The 21207-nt window shown below is 28.5% G+C and overlaps 1 protein-coding gene across 1 annotated transcript; it reads right to left on the bottom strand.

Annotated features, from left to right (window-relative positions):
* Positions 1-19802: 19802 nt before the first annotated feature.
* Positions 19803-20880, bottom strand: LOC120086829 (ethylene-responsive transcription factor ERF003-like). The gene is made up of 2 exons (XM_039043635.1): positions 20476-20880; positions 19803-20395 (listed from the first exon to the last, which is right to left on the bottom strand). The coding sequence occupies exons 1-2, from the start codon at positions 20679-20681 to the stop codon at positions 19927-19929; spliced, it is 675 nt and encodes a 224-aa protein (XP_038899563.1). The 5' UTR covers positions 20682-20880; the 3' UTR covers positions 19803-19926.
* Positions 20881-21207: the final 327 nt, after the last annotated feature.

Here is a 21207-nt window from a genome sequence, read left to right as displayed (position 1 = left end):
GCATAGGATACCCCCACTCGCGTGTTACCTACACGAATGCGTTGGATCATTGTATTTGTATCAAACATGAAGTGGGTCGTATTCATAGTGTCACCATGATAAGGTACCCAGTCTTATCCCTATACTATAGACTATTTAGGTTGTATCTTATACATTGATCCCTATATGTATCCACATACAGTTCAAAACTCATAAGGTAGTCTTGGATGTTAGTTTATTGGATTTAGGGTTATTGAGACAAAATAGAATACAACACAATCAATAAAATTTATTGAATCAACATCGACAACTCTTTATTGATGACGGTCAATTAATAACATTTACTATATATGAGTTTTAGGCCATAAAACTCAACAGTAGTGTCACCAGGATAAGGTACCTAGCCTTATCCATATACTACAAACCGTTTAGGTTATCGCTTGAATATGATCCACCTGTATGTCACCATATACATGCTCAAGTTACAGAAGACAACCTTGGATCTTAGTTTATTGGTTTTATGGGTTAATGCTACTAAATGTCAAATAAAATACCTAAGATTTTATTAAATAAATAAACTGTTTGTACATTACAATTACAAACTACATAACCCACTAAGATTTAGAGCATCAACCCTGACATGGAGTACCAAACAAACATATATCTATAGATCTGTGAAGAGTTATACGAAATAAAGTAGGGTTTCATCAAACCGACCCAAAATCAGACTCTTTAGGAGAAAAGGAGAGGACAAAACCTCGAAGAAGATGAAGTCCTCTGAAACACCCTACCGAAAGAGTGAGACGAAAGAACGAGGCCAAGAATTGATAGAAATGAGAAAGATGAAAGGAACCAAAAACCTAATCTAAGATATGGAATCAACGGAGATGACGGAGATGAGGAGTAGAACCGATGAATGAAAGAGCAGGAAGAAAGTGACGAGAGAGAGACGAATGAGAGAAATCATTGTAGCAAACTTGGGGTGGAAAACAGTATTTATTGTTTGCTAGTTAGGGTTATAATATTTGGAGCCTCAACTAAAAGTAATTGGAGCCCTAAATATGGAGTGGGCTAGCCCACTTCCCCTAACTCCAATCTGGCCCAAACGAGTCGCTTAGTCTTTTTGAGTTAATTTCAATAAGGTTTTCTTGAGTTAAAAAAAACACGGGAGTCATATGCTAGTAGAGATTTAAATTTGTGACCAATCAAATAAAGGATAATGTATTTAACAGTTAACTAATTTGCAAATTTATTGGTTTAGTTTCAATGTATAGTATATATTACATTGAAAATTTTAATTTAATATTCTTTGTTAGTTAAATCTCACGTATTGTTCACAAACAGTTTCTTATGCACTTAGATTTTTCTTTTCATTTTTTTTTTTTTAATTTCATCTTAAATTCTAAAATAGCAAGCTAATAAACTTGGTCAATATATAAAATACCGTCATGTTATATGTATGAATTGACAAACAATCTTGAAATGAGACAAATTAAATCGAACTTTTTGCATGTTTATTAATCAAATTTAAAGAAGGTAAAATTTTTGTTGGGTAACTTTTATTATTTTTAAGTGTATGTAGACAAATTTTGTTTGGTTGGCTTAATGATTTGATGGGAAATGAATGGAATTTTATAGGTGTAAAACAAAAGGAGTCAAGAAGAGTTCGTATCATGCTCTAAAAGCACATTAAATTAGGGATGACAATGGGGTAGAGTGGGGTGGGGATGCACTCCGCATTCCCGTCACCGTGGGGATTTTAATTTTCGTTCCCACCCTATTCTCCATTTTGGGGAGTCAAGGTTGGAATTGGGGAATCTTCGTTCGGAGATTCGAGTCCCTTCTGGAAAAAAATCTCCACTTTTTTTTTATTATTTTATTATTTTTATCATTCAAAATTAACTAAATTTAGTATTTACATTGAAATTGTAAATTTTATAAAAAAATAGTATTATTATTATATATATTTGTTTAAATAAACAATTAAAAAATATATTATTTTTTTATTATTATAAATCATACAAATTAAATTTATTATATTAGAAAATTAAAATAATAAAAAAACGGTATATATAATTAAAAAAATCGGGATGAGACGGAGATCTGGTTTGGGTTGGGGACAAGAAGGGGATCCCCTCCCTTTCTCCGCCCCATCCTCGACCAGGGACTCGATTTAAATCTGTGATTTGTCCTCTATATTAGGTCAAATCGGGATTCCTCGTTCCGATCAGGTCGGTGATCTGCGAAGAATTTTGGCATCCCTACCTTAAACATTAGTTTTTATTTTAAGATGAATTTAGCTTCAGTTTAATCAATGATTTGTTATGTCATACCAACTATGTCAAAATTTATAACATTAGGCTAATAGTATTAACTAAAAGATTAGACTAAAAGTATAGTTTAATGTTCAATGACGTAATAGATACAAGTTTAGGTTTATAATATTCAAAATTGATGAACTTAAGTTTATAATATAACCAAAAGAATCCATGTCAAATTTTCAAAAGAGGACTTGATATATATTTAGAATATTAAAGAGATGATTCTTCACAAAAGGCCATACAATATTGACGCACCGACAAATTTAAAGAATACTAAGAGATTCTTTAACTCTCGATATTGACATATATGTCATATCATATTCTTACCAAGTGTAAATATGTTTCATATAAAATCATGGTAATAAATTGTTGTGAAGTTTTATGGCTATTAAAAAGGAGGAAAAATTCAAAGTAGGTATAAATATAAAGTCACATCGACTTAATTATAGGTAGGAAGTTTTTTTTTTTTAATTAGGAAGCAAAGAATTAGATGTTATTAAACTTGGGTCACCAATAAATGCAAGCAATAGGACAAATATAGTTGCATGTTTTGGTTTTTGGTACCCAAAGTTGACTCCAACCAAAAATGTCTTTGACTTCAATAAATAATTAAATAAATTAAGTTTACTTTTCTATTTATTTAAAAAAGAAATTCAAGTAGTTCAGATTCTTGTATCAAATTAACTCTTCCATCAATTTTTATGTTAAAATGAAAACGAAAAAAGACGTGATAATTACTTCTAAAATAGTGGTACGCATTACACAAACGTTTTGGTAAATTTTAATTGTGTTATGACCTTTATGCTGGACTTCAATATTGTGATTAATCGTATCAAAAGTTTCATTTTAACCCTAAATTTTTAGATTGTTTTAAAACCATCATTTCATTATTGTTTTTATAAAAATAAAATTAAAAATATGATGTGTCATTTAGTTGAACAATGAAGATTTTATATGGATGTACTTCATTCGTGAATTATATTTTTATTTTAAAATTTTTAATCTAATTTAAAATATATTAAAGGAAAAATTAGATTTAGAAAATTGAGTTTGAGTTAAAATAGTGGGAAACCACACTCTTAAAAAAAAAAAAAAAAAACAACTTTATTTGACTATGAAAAATCAAACTTCGAAAAAAATTGAACGAGGGAAGTCGATTGAAAGCATTAGTTTTTAGAAGGTTAAAAAGAAGAAGGTGAAGGTAAAGAAAGCCATTTTCATTGTCATATATAAGAATTATACCGAGTTTATGTTGTCTTTAATTTCTTTGACAGTCGTTTTCTTCTTCCATATTTATACTCTAATTTTAATTTTAGTTAATTAACTATGAGACATGAACTTAAAATTTTATGTCACAAACTTTGTGATCTACTTCTTTCCAAATGTAACCTAGACTTTTTCGTATTTTTTACTAACTTTTTTTTTTTAGGAAAAAACAAAGCATTCAACAATAGGTATTGCAAAGCCAACAAGTCATATATATCAACCTCAACTAACAAGCAAAACCAAATAGAAAAATTATGGTGCCAGAAATAATGAGACTCGTTTGCCACCCATCGAGTCAAATCATCTACCATTAGGTTCTGTATACGAACACAACTTAACTTATGCGTCGATGCATCAAAGGAGTCCTTTTTAGTCCTTCCACCATCTACAATGAACATTCCTAAACCATATTGTGTCACTTCGTTGATGTGGTTGATTTTCTGTTATCTTTTATTCCTACTATTTTTCTTTTCTCAGGAATATTCTTTCTTTATTTCTTTCTAACTATTTTGAAATAATTACATGATGAAAAAGCTTCTTGATAGCTCAAGGGAAAATAATCATTTATTTCAAGTGAAATAAATTTTTTCTTTTTTAACATTTAAATCTAAAATTAATATAGTTAGTAGTGTTTTAATTCATATAAACCCATAAAATTTTAAAAGTCTAACTTATTTTTTCTTTTCAAAAGAAAAAAACTATCGAAAATCGGTTTCACGTTTACGGCAAACGGTAAATTACAGAATATGAAAGATTAATAAAAATATATATATATATAACAGGAAAATCGGTAGTTGGGCTGGGCCGATTATGTTACTGGATATTGATGTTAATGGCCCGGCTATTATACCCATCTACATTAGAAAACAAAAAACAAAAACAAAAACGGTATATTTAGTATAACATATTGAGAATTAAATATTATAGAAATAATAAAATTTTTAAAAAAAACATACGAATAAAATAAAATACATTATTGCCTCGAAAAAAAATACAATAAAATATTTAACTAAAACGATTTAGATTGTTTTTGCAATAACTTGTAAAAGACGGTTTTATTTTCGATAAAGAACATTTTTGACGAGTGGCTATTAAAACGTTTAGTAACTATTTTATTTTTCTTTTTAAAAAATTGTCTTTTTTTTTTTTTTTAATAATGATTTGCATATCTAAGTATATTGTTTTTTTTTTTTTTAACCATATGATATAAAAAGAGAAGATATGTCATACATTAAACATAAAAAAAATATATTATCAAAAGTTTATGTCATCTAATATAAGTAAGTCTCGATGAAAACTAAATATAATGACAAATTGTATGTTATTCTTTATATGTTGTCCAAATTTGAATTGTACTGTCATATCTAACTCGAGTCATTTGTCTTAAATAATGTCAAATCAAATTCAACTTAATTATATTATTATGTAAATATCGTAGTTGTAAAATATTAAAGTTAAGGTAAATGAATGTCTTAATCGGTAAAATTTATATATATGATAAAAATCTACTCAATTCCAGACATACTAAAATATTATAATTAAGATAATATATAAACATGCATATTGCAAAATTTAATAATCAAAAGTTGAAATATATAAAAAAAATAAATTAGTATACATATATAAATCTAAATATTGTAAAATTTTAAAATACAAAATTAAATTTGAATATAAATATAACAAAATTATTTTTGTAAATAACAAAATTAATGAAGAAAATAAACAAAATATAAAAGATAGAAAGAAATAAATATTAAAAAACAAAAAATAAATAAAAGTGCAGTTGAAATTTGAAATATAAAAAAATTAACATGCATCTTGAAGATTAAAATAATATATAAATCTAAATATTGGAGTATTTTAAAATTTAAAATTAAAATAAAATATAAAATAGCAGTTTTTTTTAACATAAAATTAATAAATAAAATATGAAAGATTGAAAAAATATAAAAGAAAAGAAAAAAAAAGTGTCCATCTTAGGACTTGAATACACAACCAAGAGATGGAAGAAAATTGTGGACATACAAAATTATCAATACACCAAGGATACATTTTATTAAATAAAAGAAACAAACGGAATAGGGAGAAACTACTTTTTGTAGTTTATCAAAATTTATCATTTTTAGGAATGTTTCCCAAATTTCAGAAATAAAAAACAAGAACGGTTATCAAATAAATCCGTTTCTTAAAAATTGAGAAACAAAAACCAGAAACGATAAACGAGAATATTATGAAACAAACCCTAAATAGTAACCAAATTGAGTGTTAATTTTTCTATGCAATTAAAAGCATGATTTTAGACCATTGAAAGGCTTTTTTCTTTTTCTTTTTTTTTTTTCAGGAAAAAAATTGAATAAAAAGTACTTTGAAAAACTTGGATAATTTAAAGGCTATTTTTGAAAAAACTCCGTTAAACTAATATAAGTTTTTTTAGAGTACGTTTACATTCATTAGGACCGCAGTTTTTTAAAGTACTTTTATATTTATTAGGATTTTTCTAACAAAACACTTTTGATCATCTAAAATGAAATCATCCGTTTAGATTTCAAGATTAAAGTACTTTTATATTCATTAGAACCGCAAATATTAAAGTTTTATTTGAAAAATGACAAAAAGATTTCAAGATTATAAAAATAACAAAACGAATTTATATAATAGAAAATATTAATCAGTAAATGATAAAACCATCATAAAACAACAAAATTAAGTAGAAACAAAAATGCAAAGATACACTGTTTCGAAAACAACTCGAATACCACAAATACACTCTACCTAAATATTCTAGAATCACAAATACATACAGTATCTAAACATTACGGAAACAAAAATTAAAAATCATCAAATATGGTCTTTAATGCTTCCAGCTGCCTATAGAACGACTGTATCCGAGAGAAGATGATGACCCGATGGTGGGGAGGTCATTAGAAACTTATGGATGTCAACAACGATGGACTTCCTCCAAAATGAGAAATAACAAAGTTGATTATACTAGTGAAGTTGTTGTTAGAAAGTGAGTATTTGAACAAAGTTGATTATACAATTGCATTTAACACCAAACTAGTTGTAGGGAGTTTTATCGTCTTCATTCTATGTGACCATTTTACTCATAGGATCTTGGAAGCTAGCTTTGAACACTATCAATCTCAAAACATCATTGTTGAAAACGATGTTCAAAGTAGAAACAAAAGTATAAAACATGTGTGCGAGAGAAAAAGGTTGACAATCTGGCGAGGGTGATCATCAAAAGCTAGCAAAGACGATGGAATTCAAAAAAGGGTTGTTGAACCAACGATCGTAGACATGAGATCGATAAGGAGAAATATATACGCACATGTTCCAAACATTTAAAGTTTAACTCCAATTTATATATTTCTTTTTAAGTACAACAAGCCATTTTTATGTGTTTCTACATGGAAAAATTGAAAACGTTGAAAATATATTTAAAAAAAATAAATTAATTTGATAACCGTATGTATAAAATAATGAAAAAATATTTGAATATAATTGAATTTATAACCAACATTTAAACAAATCGAAAGTCAGTTAGATAAAATCAAATTTGATAATAAAAGATAATTTCAAATATAAATCGGAGAGAAAAATCATTAAGTTTTTTTTTATTGTGATTAATTCTATAAATAGTTAGATAAAATCTAATTTGATAATAAAATATAAATTTAAATATAATTCGGAAGAGAAAAATCAAGAAGAGAACTTGTTAGTTTACAATTACATTGTATTTAAAATTCAATTTTCATTTAAGTTTCAATAATTATACTGTATTTATAACTCCATCAACCAAAAAAACCTAAGAAATAATTAATGGTATGATAATATAATAAGATGATAAAGAATAAACTATGATTAAAAAAATACAAAAAATGATAAAATATAAATGAAATATACAGTTTGTTAGATGATAATATAAATAAAATATCAAGTAAAATCCTAATTAGGATAAACAAATTTAATCTGAATTTAAAATAATAAAGAACGACTAAAATAAGGAAAATCCTTATAAATAGAAAAATCCCCAAAATATTTACTAGCAAAAAGTTTTTTTGCTAAAAAGTTTAAATATTTTTAAATATTTTTTTATATTTAAAAAGTCCCCTAAAATATTGTAAAATCTAAAGATATATTATAAATTACAATGAAAATGGTGATAAATAAATTAAAGATTGATTAATTCTGAATATTTTTTAAAAGTGGTTAAATCAAATCAAAATATATATGAACTGCTAATTCAAATTTTAAAATGAAAAAAAATAGACACATTTTATCTCTTGAATCCGTTAGGTTGAAATTTAATAATTGATACACGGTCTCATTCCATTTACGCTATATTTCTATTGAAAATTTATACACGGTCTAGCAATTACACAGGGACAACTTGGTGATTAAAAATATATGTCATGTGCGCGACACTCTTTTACCATAAATCTTATTATGTTCATTTTTTTGATAAAAATCAAAAGACACCCCCAATTTTACTATTTCCTCTCATTTTCCTTAAATAAATCCGCTTTAAATTATTACTTTTTCATAGTTATTTATAGAAAAACTGATCGTCTTTTATAAAATATTTTTCACTAGTTATTTGAAATACATTGTTTCTCTCTCAATCTGGATTTATTGATTCTTGTATAGATTGTTGAATTTGGCTATAAAATGGACGAAGAGTGCGCTAAAACAATTGAAACATGGGTGAGAAAAAAAAAACAATTATACAAAGGAAAACAAGTGGATGAAGGAATTGAATTCCTTTGCAGAAGTGTGTCAACGTATTGCCTCTATAGAGATCACAAACGATGGAACTTCTCTGCACGAACTTCTTCCTCAAACCAAACAAACAACAAGAAGAAGAACAGGACACTACCTATGGTTACCTTACCATTCTCTATAATAAGAACCAAGGATGTGTGAGCTCCTTGATCTTGGTAAAGGAAGAGTGACTTTTGTGAGAGAGAAATTCTTCAGAGATTAGAACTTCTTCCTTTGTCTCTCAAAGACCCTTTTCACATGAGAGGAAGGTTAGAAGGGGAGTTACAACTCTCCTTCACTTAACGCAGAATAATAACTCTGAAGGGAGTTGTTTTTCAAATTCATATTTATGAATTTAATTTAAATTATAATTAGATTAATGTTAATTAATTAACAATCAATTAATAAATTAATTAAATAACATATATTACTTTAATTTGAATCATATTCAAATAACATCTCACATAACTTATAGTTTTAATATGAATGTAACGACCCGACTCCCTAGGACTCGAGCTAGGCCGTTACTATACACATGCATGCATAGAATTTAAATGATATATTTTCATAACAAAATAAATGCTAAATAAATAAAGTCAAATAAAGATTTTTTATTAAAACTAAATAAAAGTCAAATAACAAGGTACCCATAAATCATAATTAGAAATTCAATGAGTCTAGAAAACTGTAAAAATTTAGAAACGAATACTAATCCGTAAGTTCCAAACATGAAGACTAAAAGTGGAAAAACATGAAAGAAATCTAAACATCATGAGTGGAAGCATAAAACTAGTCCTAGTGGCTCGATCAAGGATTCCACTCATCATTCGCCGGCACGTCCCTACTCTTACCTAAAACATAGACATGAGAAATGGTGAGTATAAAATACTCAGTAAGTAACCCCACTACCGGGGTCAGGCTAAGCATTTATGTCCAATAAATACAATATGAATTGAAACTTTCTACTAGTGGGACCTCTTACGAACACCCCAGGTCCTTTCTATGATCGTAAGGTCGTGTATCTCTTTCGTACATATGGTTATGCATACACCTCTTTCGTATACACATAACCCACTGAATGTGTACCTCTTATGTACACATGGTTATGCATACACCTCTTTCGATACACATAACCCACTTAATGTGTACCTCTTTCGTACACATGGTTATGTATACACCTCTTTCGTATACACATAACCTACTGGTGTGTACCTCTTTTCTACACATGGTTATGTATACACCTCTTTCGTATTCACATAACCCACTGAGTGTGTACCTCTTTCGTACACCACATATCCTCTCTATGAATATAAAAAAGCATGGTTATGTGTACACCTCTTTTGTATACACATAACCCACTTAATGCGTGCCTTTTTCGTACATATGATTATGTATACACCTCTTTCGTATACACATAATCCATTGAGTGTGTACCTCTTTCGTACACATGGTTATGTATACACCTCTTTCGTATACACATAATCCACTGAATGTGTACCTCTTTCGTACACCCCAGATCCTCTTTAGATATGTATCACTTTTATACACACCAGTCCTAGTACATCTCTTTCATGTACTAGCGCCCTCGGGCATGCATCACTTTCATGCGGTCACATAGTTTGGAAAGGAAAGGATATTGTATCTAACTTCATATTACATACAAAATCACTTAATCTCGAGTCCTCTAAAATCTCCTTATCAACCTCATGTTAATTAACCTCAATATACATATTTAATCTAGTTTTAAATGGATCAACTGTAGCACATCACTCTCATGCACTAAATCATGTAAACAATCACACGTTCAGAATTTCATAATACATCATATAGCATACATACTTTCATAATAAATCACATAAATATGTACATCAAAAAATGCTTCAACTTTCACCTAGCTTTAAGATATTCTAGTAGTAGTGTCGCTTAGCTCATAATTTAGGGTCATGCTCAATCGTCCTTTTAATATGTCTCATAAAATTCTAAATCATGCTCATACATTAACATGCTTTAGACATATTATCACATACTCATATATCTTTTCTAAACAGTCCATTCAAACTCAGAACAATCAAAATTATCCTTATAAACAGTCTTAAAATCCTCAAAATAAATCTTAAATTTATCGCCCGATACAAAGGCGATTCCAGTAGTAAGATTACTAACCTTGATATTAGATCGAACAAAAAAACAATTGAATATTTGTGAAATTTTGAATCCTTAATCAAGCCTAAACATAAACCAACTTTAAAATTAATAACTAAGGCCAATTCCAAACACCCAAATATTACAAAATATTTCTAGATAATCTTACCTAGGTGTGGTCCAATTCGAATTCACCTTCCAAACCGACAATTTTAAGCCCAAATAATTAGCAAATCAAACTGTTTTTCATCTTGAATGAAATTCTTGAATCAACCCCCCTAATCATAATTTGAAATTAGGCTTACATAATTAAAGCCTGAATCATACACATACTTTACTACCAATGTCTCAAATAAATTTTCCTTTGTAAAAAAAAAAAATCACTTCCAAAATACTTTACCAAAATTTCTCAATAACCAAAATTAATCCACAAGAGGGTCATCAAAACATAAAACTTACCAAAACTCACTAAAAAAAACTTCAACTTCACTGAACAACGCCTCCATACCTTCAAAAACTTGAATTCAAAGTTGAAACACAATGGGCATTAACCGATTGATGTCAAAAGTAAATGGGCATTCAAGAATCAACTAAAAACAACCCAAACGATAGAAATCTTACCCAAATAGATATATCCGGTGACGGAAAAAGTGGACGACACTTGAGTAATGACCGAATGGAGGACGTGAAGAAGAAACTAACGTGGCGGCTTTAAGCAGCGTGAGATGGCTAGGTGTGTTTGGTTAAATATCGACAATAGATGGTTGCAAGGGGGATAGAGAGTCATTGTGTAACATCCCGAATTTCAGAAAAATTTAAGTTAATTATCTAAAATTATTGAGTTTAAATTTCTCTTTCATTTGGAAAATTGGGGTTAAATTGAAATAATTGAAAAACTTTTATTGATTAAATTGAATTTAATTGATTAGATATTCGAACGGGTTATCTTGAAAATATTGAATTTTGTTTCCTTTTGATTTTGGATTTTAGGGTCAACTTAAAAAAAAAAAATAAAGAGATACTTAATTTCATGTGGTTTAATTGTTTAAATATTTGGAATAATTTAATTTGTATCAAATTGATGGATTTTATGCCCTTTAATTATGGTTTTTGAAGCCTATGAAAAATTAATTGATTTATAAATTTAATAGAATCTATGGAGATTTTGGAGATGTTGTGATAAAATATTTTATTTATCTTTTAAAATTTTGAAAAAAAAAATAAAAAAGTTAATTTTTTCGAAATTAAATGAGAGTAAAAAGAGGGGAAAAAAACGGGGGAGAAAACAATTCGATTTTTCAGCGAAAACTTTTACTTCTAAAAGCATTCAAGGCAAGTGAGGATGACGTAGCCAAGTCGCAGAGGACGCAGAGAAATGTCGGGGCCATCGGGCCGAATCCGAATTTCGAATCCTGGGTCTGGGGCGTTACACATTGTGGATGGCAATTGGAGACAAGTAGTAAAACCCCCAGATGATGGATGTGCGGCTTAGAGAGATGATGTGGAGTTGCGTGAAATGGAGAAAAATTGGGATGGGGACTTTGCTTGGGAGGGTTTAGAGAGAGAGTTGGGTGGTTGGCCGTCTTCATGAGCTTCTAAATAAAAGAAAATAAAACTTATCTTTCTTTTCTTTTCTATATATGTAGGCCCATAGTAATGGTAAATTTTCAATTAAATCTTCTCATTCAAATTTCAATTCTTTTATAAACTTAATAAAAAAATTCTAAATTTCTTTTTTTTTTCTTTTTAAATCTCTACCACGCAAATATATAAATAATATGTATATCTAAAATATATTCTTCCCTTTCCTTTTCTTAAATTCCAGAACCCATATATATATTCTTTTTCCTTTCCTTAATAAATATACCACATCAAACTAAAATCTTTCACCTCTCCTCCAATTAATTAAATAAACCTCAAAATAAATCATCCAACTTTAAATCACTACTTTACAAAAATCTCAAATCCCAAAATTAAATTCCAACTTTCCAAATTAACATAAACCCAAATTTACAAATCTTTTTAGATACTTGATTTAATAACTTCCAAATAAGCCGATTATCTTCTCCTAATTCTTTACTTAAATTTTGGATCCAAATTCTAAAATTAAAGGGGTAAAATTTTTTATGGAAAAGTAGGCATGCGTAGCGAAAAAGAGGAACAATTTTACTCTAATTGCATAAATTAAACATACAACCCTAAAATAATTAATTAGGGTTTTTTTAGAAACAATACCTTTGAAGCTCCCGAAACTCGTCTATCTCCGCTCGAACAAGAATCGGATAACCACTAGAGTTGACCTACTATCCTCTGGACACATAACTGGGTTATGGGACCTGATGGATGAAGAACCTCAGAGAGAGAAGGAGATGGAAATAGTAGAGTGAATTTTGGGTTGGGTTTAGGTTTTTTCAGCCCAATTTTTAAAAACTAATTTTTGCCAAATGTAAGTCTTTAATCCAAAATGACAAACCCATATTTATAGAAAAGGGTCATGCAAAATTGCATGAAACAACTTCATACAAATCTAACACCTAGAACCTACTATCTAAGTGAGCTTAATATCTCCACTATAATTCAACACCTAGCCCACTATTTTGTTATTAGAATTATCCAACGAAAGTTTGGATTTTTCCATTAACTTTAGTCAAAGGGCAAAATAGTCATTTGGCCAAAGTCAACTTTGACAAAAAAAAGTCAACATTTTGATTTTTTATGATTTTTCTGTGTTGACTAACTTTGACCTCCCGAGCATGAATCTGCATTCATTTTCTCGAAATTCAAATCACATCTGAATAGAAGGTCGGTCAAAGTTTGACTTTTCAAAGTCAAAAGTCAACTCTTTGATTTTTTACATCTCTGACAATTTATATTATTTCCGAGCTTCCGAATATGAACGTATTCATATTTTTTATATTTAAATCACATTTAAATATTTAAAGTTGTTTCTCTAAACTGAAAAACCGACCACTATATCACATATACTTGTCGGTTTCTCTCTCTTCACCTAATTCGAACAATTCGAATTCTTCTATCATACCGTTCTAAGTTTATTCCATATGAGCTAGTAGGGGAACCTAATAGACCTATAGATCATGGGCTCCAACGATCCGAGATTAGCTGGCTAAACTCTTTAGATGGAGCTAATCAACATTCGTTAACTCACGGTTAAACTCTTTAGATGGAGCTAATCATCATTTCCACTATAGTTCCGTAGTTGCACTCCCCTCACTATAGATATATTTGTGTCCATATGATATAACCATGATTAGTAAGCTAATCCTTCACAGGTTGTTCGTAATCTCTACTGGGTCATGAAACCGTTTTATCTTTGAGACTATATCTTATTCCTTAATTTTCACTGATCCTCTAATGAATAATTGGTTTAAGGTCCAACCTATAAACCGAACCCCTCTTGGGCCAATGAGAGGGTGGGGCCTCTTGTTCAAGACCTGGATTCAGTACTAAAGGGAACAACCTATCTATTATCCCTATAACAGGTAGAAGTGAGTTCCGTCTTGCACCCTATGTTCCCAACTATCCACCTGATCTTACCCCTGAAATGGGAGGCTTATTGAGCCAGCGATAATGAGTTGCCCTCACCTATGCAGATCTAAGGATAATTCCGAGTGAATAGGAGTTCATAGTTAGCTCATGATTAAGATTAAGTTACCTAGGTCAACAATTAAAGAAATAGTCAGTTTTATACATTAAACGACATTTACAACGTAAAAAGTGACTATTTTATGGTTCAGTCTTATGTAAACTCTTTACATAGGATGCCCCCATTTTCATGTCTCCACCCACATGAACGGTTTAGGATCACATCGTTTGTACTAACTACAAAATGGGCCGCATCCATAGTGTCCCCAGAATAAGGTGCCCAACCTTATTCATATACTATAGACCATTTTGGTTATATATCTGAACTTGATCCACATTTATGTTACTACATAAAGTTCAAACTTAAACTTAATAGTCTCGAATCCTTAGTTTATTGGATTCATGAATATAGAATTTAAATTTATTAAAGATTTTTAATAACAGCTTTATTGAACAAGAATATGATATTACAAACTACGAGTTTTATGACATAAAATCCAACAATTTTAAACCTATAATTTCCCCTTTTCCCTTTCAAATTTCACAAAAACTCAAAATTTATTATCATTCAATTCCCTTCCAATTAGTTTAAACTCTACTCAATGAATCCACATTAACCAATATAACTTCTTTAACTATAACAATTTGATTCCAAATCCCAAATATTAGGGAAACTAAAGCTCAATAATTTGCGATAACTAACTTAAAACTTCCTACAGCTCGGGATGTTACAATGAATCTCATTCATATAACTAATATTTGAATCTTAGTTCAATATTTATCTCTTACGTGTTATAAAATATAATAATTTTTTTAATCTTATTCAAAATTAACTTTATATTATAATAAATCTTTATACACTATGTTGATTGTATCTTATACAATAAAATCTCTTATATAATTTAAACAATTCAAATTAATCCAAAATTAATTTATTCTTATCTTTTATCCTTAATGAGAAAGAACCTTAGACTATATAGTAGAAGCTCCAATGATACAAAATTAATTAATTAAACTTTTTAATTAAATTAATCAAATTTCATTAACGGTAGGTCACTCCACTAAAGACCCATAATTCTATTTTACCCTTGTAGTTACATCTACAACTCTTTAAGTATCACTAATCTCTCTAATGAATAGATTATTTATAGTCCAACTATAAAGTAATCCCTTTCGGGGCAATGAGAGGGTGAGACCTCATTGTCAAGACCCAAGATCAGCTATTGAGGGAGTAATTCATCTGTTTTCCCTAAAGACGGGAATGAGTGAATTCTATCTTGTGTAGTTGTGTCCTCAACTTCCTACTTGGATAAATCCAAAAAATGGTAAGCTTATTTAATCATCGAATCTGGCCATTTTCATCCATATTGATCAAAAGATTACCCTCATAGACAAGAGTTCACAACTCACTCAGGATTAAGATCGAGTCACCTATGGTCATCCTATTGAAATGTTAATCTTTCAATTAGGATCACATCGTTTGTAACATTTACAACTATTGTAATAATTACAAAATGGGTCGTATCTGTAGTGTTGTCACCAGGATAAGGTAGCTTCAACTTTATCCATATACTGTAGACCATTTAGGTTATTACTTACATATGATCCACTTGTATGTAGTCACATACATGTTTAAGTTACATAAAATAACCTCATATCTTTGTTTATTGGATTAGGTTAATGCAAACTAAATATCAAATAAAAATTTACAAACTACGAGACCCATAAGATAGATTTAGGGCACCAACTTCAATAATAAAGACATGAAATAACGACAACGGAAAGAAACTCTCCATCACAAAAAAACTACAAGTCAATCAACAAGGTACAAAGTCTGGTTGAGAAATAATAAACAATCCAACTAAAAAGAGGATGTTAGGCAGATTGTAATCGAAGATGAGGATATTATTATATATGAAATAGATTGGATAGAGAAAAATTGAACCATTCGTTACTAGTCTATCAAATATATTCTTCAATACTATCAAAATAAAAACTTACAAATATTTATGGATCATGCGTATAACAATAATGGGAATGATTAAATGATTAATGCAAGCTAAAAAGGTATCATGTTTGTTCATATTATAATTCAAACTATTATTGATTGTAAACTCATGATTTATCCAACCATTGATGAGGAGCATAGTAGAATTATTAAGTATATAATGACATGAGTGTGAATAAAGAACATAACATGAAATTTCATATGGTTGTGGCCTTGTGAGGGAACATAATGAATTATATATAATCATTAAAATTCATTCAATTTTGTTTCTCCCCAGCCCACACAAGAACCCAACATATATTTTCTCAATCATAAGCTCCTCTTCTTTTCAGGATTTGAAATATATTTTAAACCCTTTGGTCATATACCAACCAAATAATAATAATAATAAATAATGAGAGGTTAAGTTATAGATGAAAAATATTTGTGGAATTTTTTTTAAAATTTTTTTGGACAAATGAATTACAAAGTTAAAAAAAAAATTCACAACTAATTTAAATTCGATATATAATATAGTTCAATCATAAATTAAGTGAGAGATTTGAACTTCTTATTTTCTTTTTTATTGAAGGTATATACTTTTTAGTCCGATTAAGCTATATTCGTGTTTTCGCTAATTAAAAAATTGAGATTAAAATATGATGAAATTATAAATTTAGATGTGACTAATTCAGTTTATTGTAAGAGATGAACAATAATTGTTTTTTATTTTTACTTTCTTTCTTTCTTTTTAAACATTTTTTTATAAATTTTTTTACCTAACTCGAAAATATTAATAACGTAAATAAATCAAACAAATGTCAACATAAACATAAATCAATAAACATATGATACATATTCCGCCAAACTCACCAAAACTTGGAGGTTGAACTTCCAAGGCACTAAAGCCCACCAAAATTTTGGGTTTTAATATTATGATTAATTTCAATAAATAAACAAATAATTTAAGAAATTATGTTTTTCTAAAGTTTAGAATATTGTTTAAACTGCAAATTTAGTCTAACAATTTGTATGTTTGTGTATAATAAGTTATTGAACGTTAATACGTTTTTAATCGATCTTCCAACTTTCAATTTTCTATTTAAGAAATATATGTTTAAAATTTAATACATAAATCGACAGTTACAAAAATTTATGATTATAATGGATATAATTACTAGTTAAAAATTTTAATTGATACAATTCTAAAGTATAAGGACTAAATCTTGGAGTATTTGAGAAAATTATTTAAATTAGAATTGAAAGTGTACAGTAGATTTAGACCCAATTGAAAGTCCATGCTTTTCCAGGAATAAAGTGTAATTTTACCTAAAGTCTATTATACTCTCTTTGTTATGATTATTGATCTTTTAAACAGAATTCTTTTTTGTTATTTTATTGATTGTTTACTCTCTTTCTTTAATTTGGAAAATATATTTTTGTCTTAAAATTCGGGTCTAGTGTCTATTTGATTTTTAGAACCTAGTTTCAAAATATTACAATTTTAATCGTGATATTTGAGTTTTATTTTATTTTATAGTCATTAAGTTTCTAAATTTACATCTTTAACCTTAATTTTTATAATTTTGTCTTTGATATTTGAGTTTTGTTTCAATTTTATCCTTGGTATTTTAAAGAAAATACTTATTTTGCTATTTTCTTAAAAAAAAAAAAAAAAAAACACGAGACATCTTGGATTTTACCTATCTTTGTGCATTCCTCAAAATTGGACAATCATAATTTGACACATGACAAAATTCTTTTTTTTTTTTTTTAAATATATTTTATTTTATGTAATAAGAGTGAGCCATATTAAGATGGGTGTTAGTGGTGTTCAAAAAATCTGATGATCCAAAAAAACTGATCAACCGTTTGGGCTGAGTTATTAATATGTTTAGGTTGAGTTGGGTTCAAATAAATAAAAACTTTATGGTTTTGGTTGATTCATGGGTTGACAAAAAATAACGCGAGCCAACCCAAACTTATTACTAATATTAAAAAATATGTTTTTTTTTTTTACTTTCCAATACAATTATATATACATATATTTATTTCAGTTTGCTTAATTTCATGATTTTTTATAGATTATTTATTATCAACCAATTATTTAAAAAAAATAATCATGAAAATAAGTTTTTCATAATATAATTAAAATTAATTTGTTAATATTAAAAACTCTTTGGGTTAAAGAAATTTACAATCCAAACGATTGAATTGAATTTAAAAAGTACTTCAATTCAATTCAACTTAATCTACGAACATCCTTAATTGGGTGCATCTAGAATCACCACAGTACTACTCTCTAATTTTTTTTTTTTTTGCTAACTCATATTTCTCCACCAATGAAATTTAATTCAAAGGATTTCATTATGTTTATCAATAAATTATACATATAGGAAGCAACGTTATCTAATTGTTTACCAGCAAACTAAACCAAAAAATCAAATTAGTAATCCTTTTTTTTAAAAAAAAAAAAAAAAATAAACATAAAGGGAAATTATTTCAAAAGGTAAAACGGTTGAAAATATTTACAAAATATAACAAAATTTTAGAACTATCATTGATGGACGTTGATAGACACTTAGGGTATGTTTGATGCGTGATAAAAGTAGAGTTGAGTTGAGTTGATAATTATTATCTGGAGAGTTAAATTATCTAGGGAATTAAATTGTCTGTGTTTGTTTACAGAGTTGAGTTGAATTGGGATCTGATGTAGTTTTTTTAATGAGATTAGTTCTATTTTTTTGTTTGTTTTTTATTTCATTCTTTTATTCTTTTTTAGTTTTATGCTTTTCTATTGTTGATTAATTTTCAAATATACACGTATTTTCTCAAATCATTTATGACATAAACTGGACAATCTCATTTTTTCCCCTCAATTTGTAGAACATAATAGATTATTTTTCATATATTCTTTTAAAAAACGGTAATAATTCTAATTCTCTTCAATTTGTAAAACATACCAACCAAATATGTTTCATATTGCTGCTCAATTAATTGATATATTCTATATTGTATGTATATATATTGAAGGTAATGATCCCAATTACTAATTGGTATATTGTATGTATATATATTGAATCTTGCTAACTTAACATTATTATTTCACCTACTATACAGTTTATTTTTATATAATATGGATAGTATATTTTGAATTGAAATTGTACATAGGATCATTACCTTTCATTTGATTATGATGGTGAAAATGTGATGTAGTACATTAACATTTTTCATAATCACAAAAATAATATGAAACGATCGAACATGTGGCCGTTTCAAAAAAAAATCACAAAATATATGTTCTTTTCCATACTTAACCAAATCATCTTATCAAATTTTTGTAAAGTGACGTTCCAAAGGTTTGACTATAAAAAAAAAAATCAGATTTGGAGGAGAATCCAAATGGCGAAAACGAGGGAAGAGAGAATAAATGAAAATATCACTAGTTTTTAGAGTTAAAAAAAAAAGTGGTTTTAATAACCCACCATTTTTTTTATGGACTTAACAAACATGGGTAATAACCAACCCAACAACTTATACCCATTTATCAAACACTCCTGAGTCTATAACTAGTCTATCATTGATAGTTCTAAAATTTTATTATATATTTTAAATATTTTGATTTATTTTTCTATATTTAAAAATAACCAACATAAAATACTCGTGAAAAATAATAATATTCGGTACATCCCACTTGAATCACTCACAAACAAAAAAAAAAAAAAAAAAAAATAGTACGTAACAAATTAAAGATAGATGCATTGGTTCCAAAGAAAATAAACATTGTATGACAAAATTGTTTGATAGCTTAAGAGAAAAAACGATTTAAAACCTATAATTTACAATTTATAAATCTCAATTGGATCACAAACAAAACTCCATGGATCCGTAATAACGAAGCTCCTCAATCATTTGTTCAATGTGATCATCTTCCAACAATTTCAATTCCCCAAATTCACTTTCTATTTTCACGCTTCTCACCATCCAATCCGCCGCACACGGCCCTTGCTCCACCAACGTCCCAATCTCCTCCACCACCGAACTCGCCACTCCGCCACAAGGCAGCGGCGCCGGTTCCGGAAACGGCGCCGTAACGTCTCTTTTAAACTCCCCTGAAACTTGGTTACTAATCTGCAAAGAAGCCATATAACACCTATGCAATTTGGCAGTCAAATTAGCCGATAAAATCCTCGAACTCGACGACTGAATTGCATTTGGATTGAAGGGGAAATTCGTTCTTGCTTTTGGGCCACACATTAATCTTGCAGCTTCATCATAAGCTCTCGCTGCATCCTCCGCGGTTTCAAATGTCCCCAGCCAAATTCTTGTTTTCCTGTAAAAACAGAGTATATTTTGAGTTTAAAGAAAAAGCTTTGAAGAAGATCGAGAAATGCATAAAAACGAGAGACGCACAATAAAGGATGACGAATTTCAGAAACCCAAGAGCCCCAATGCCTTTGTCTTACACCACGGTAGCGCTTTTGCGGCCTGGCCATGGCAATATGGCATAGCTTTCTGCAACCCAGAAGGTGTTTGTGAAAATGGCCGAAAGAACAAAACAGAGCACAAGAATGGTAGTTCACAGCAGGGGAAAAATAGGTGTTTTTATATTTGGTCATTTACTGACAAAGACGACAATCGCGGAGCCAGTTTTGTGAAGCCTTTCTGGCAAGCAATTTGATATCTAGTGGGGTCTCACGAATGTGTCTGAATTAACCTTTTTTTTTGGGAAAAATAATTTCAACTAAACTAAGGCAATCACAATTGATATCTACTAATTGTGAACCTAATAATTTGTGTGTTTCTAATAATCATCAGATACACTTGTATTGTTTTTAATTCATCTTTTTTTTTTTCATATTAAAAATGGGTCTATTTTCTTTTTTGATTGTAATTATTTTTTTTCGTCATCATTTTTTTAAATAATAAACATACACATACCTAAGGTTTAAATATCAATAGTGATGGAAATATCGAAATCTTACGAAAATTTGGATAAAAATATCGATAAAATGTTGATTTCAATAAATATTTCTAGAAAAATTTTAAGAATTAAAAAAAATTAAAAAAATAAATTAGTAAATAAACGTTTTTTTTAAGTTAAAACAAATTAACATGTCTATTATTTATATTATATTTATATTT

Source organism: Benincasa hispida, chromosome 9 (genome assembly GCF_009727055.1).
Source record: "Benincasa hispida cultivar B227 chromosome 9, ASM972705v1, whole genome shotgun sequence".
Lineage (NCBI taxonomy): Eukaryota > Viridiplantae > Streptophyta > Magnoliopsida > Cucurbitales > Cucurbitaceae > Benincasa > Benincasa hispida.
The sequence above is the reverse complement of the archived record's forward strand: the minus strand, read 5'-3'. Positions and strand labels throughout refer to the sequence as shown.

What these genes read in the sequence shown, in the direction of transcription:
- LOC120086829 (XM_039043635.1), bottom strand. Translation starts at nt 20,681, where the DNA reads ATGACCAAATATAAAAACACCTATTTTTCCCCTGCTGTGAACTACCAT. An exon ending in GAAATTCGTCATCCTTTATT is followed by an intron (nt 20,396 to 20,475) that starts GTGCGTCTCTCG and finishes CTGTTTTTACAG; the next exon opens with GAAAACAAGAATTTGGCTGG.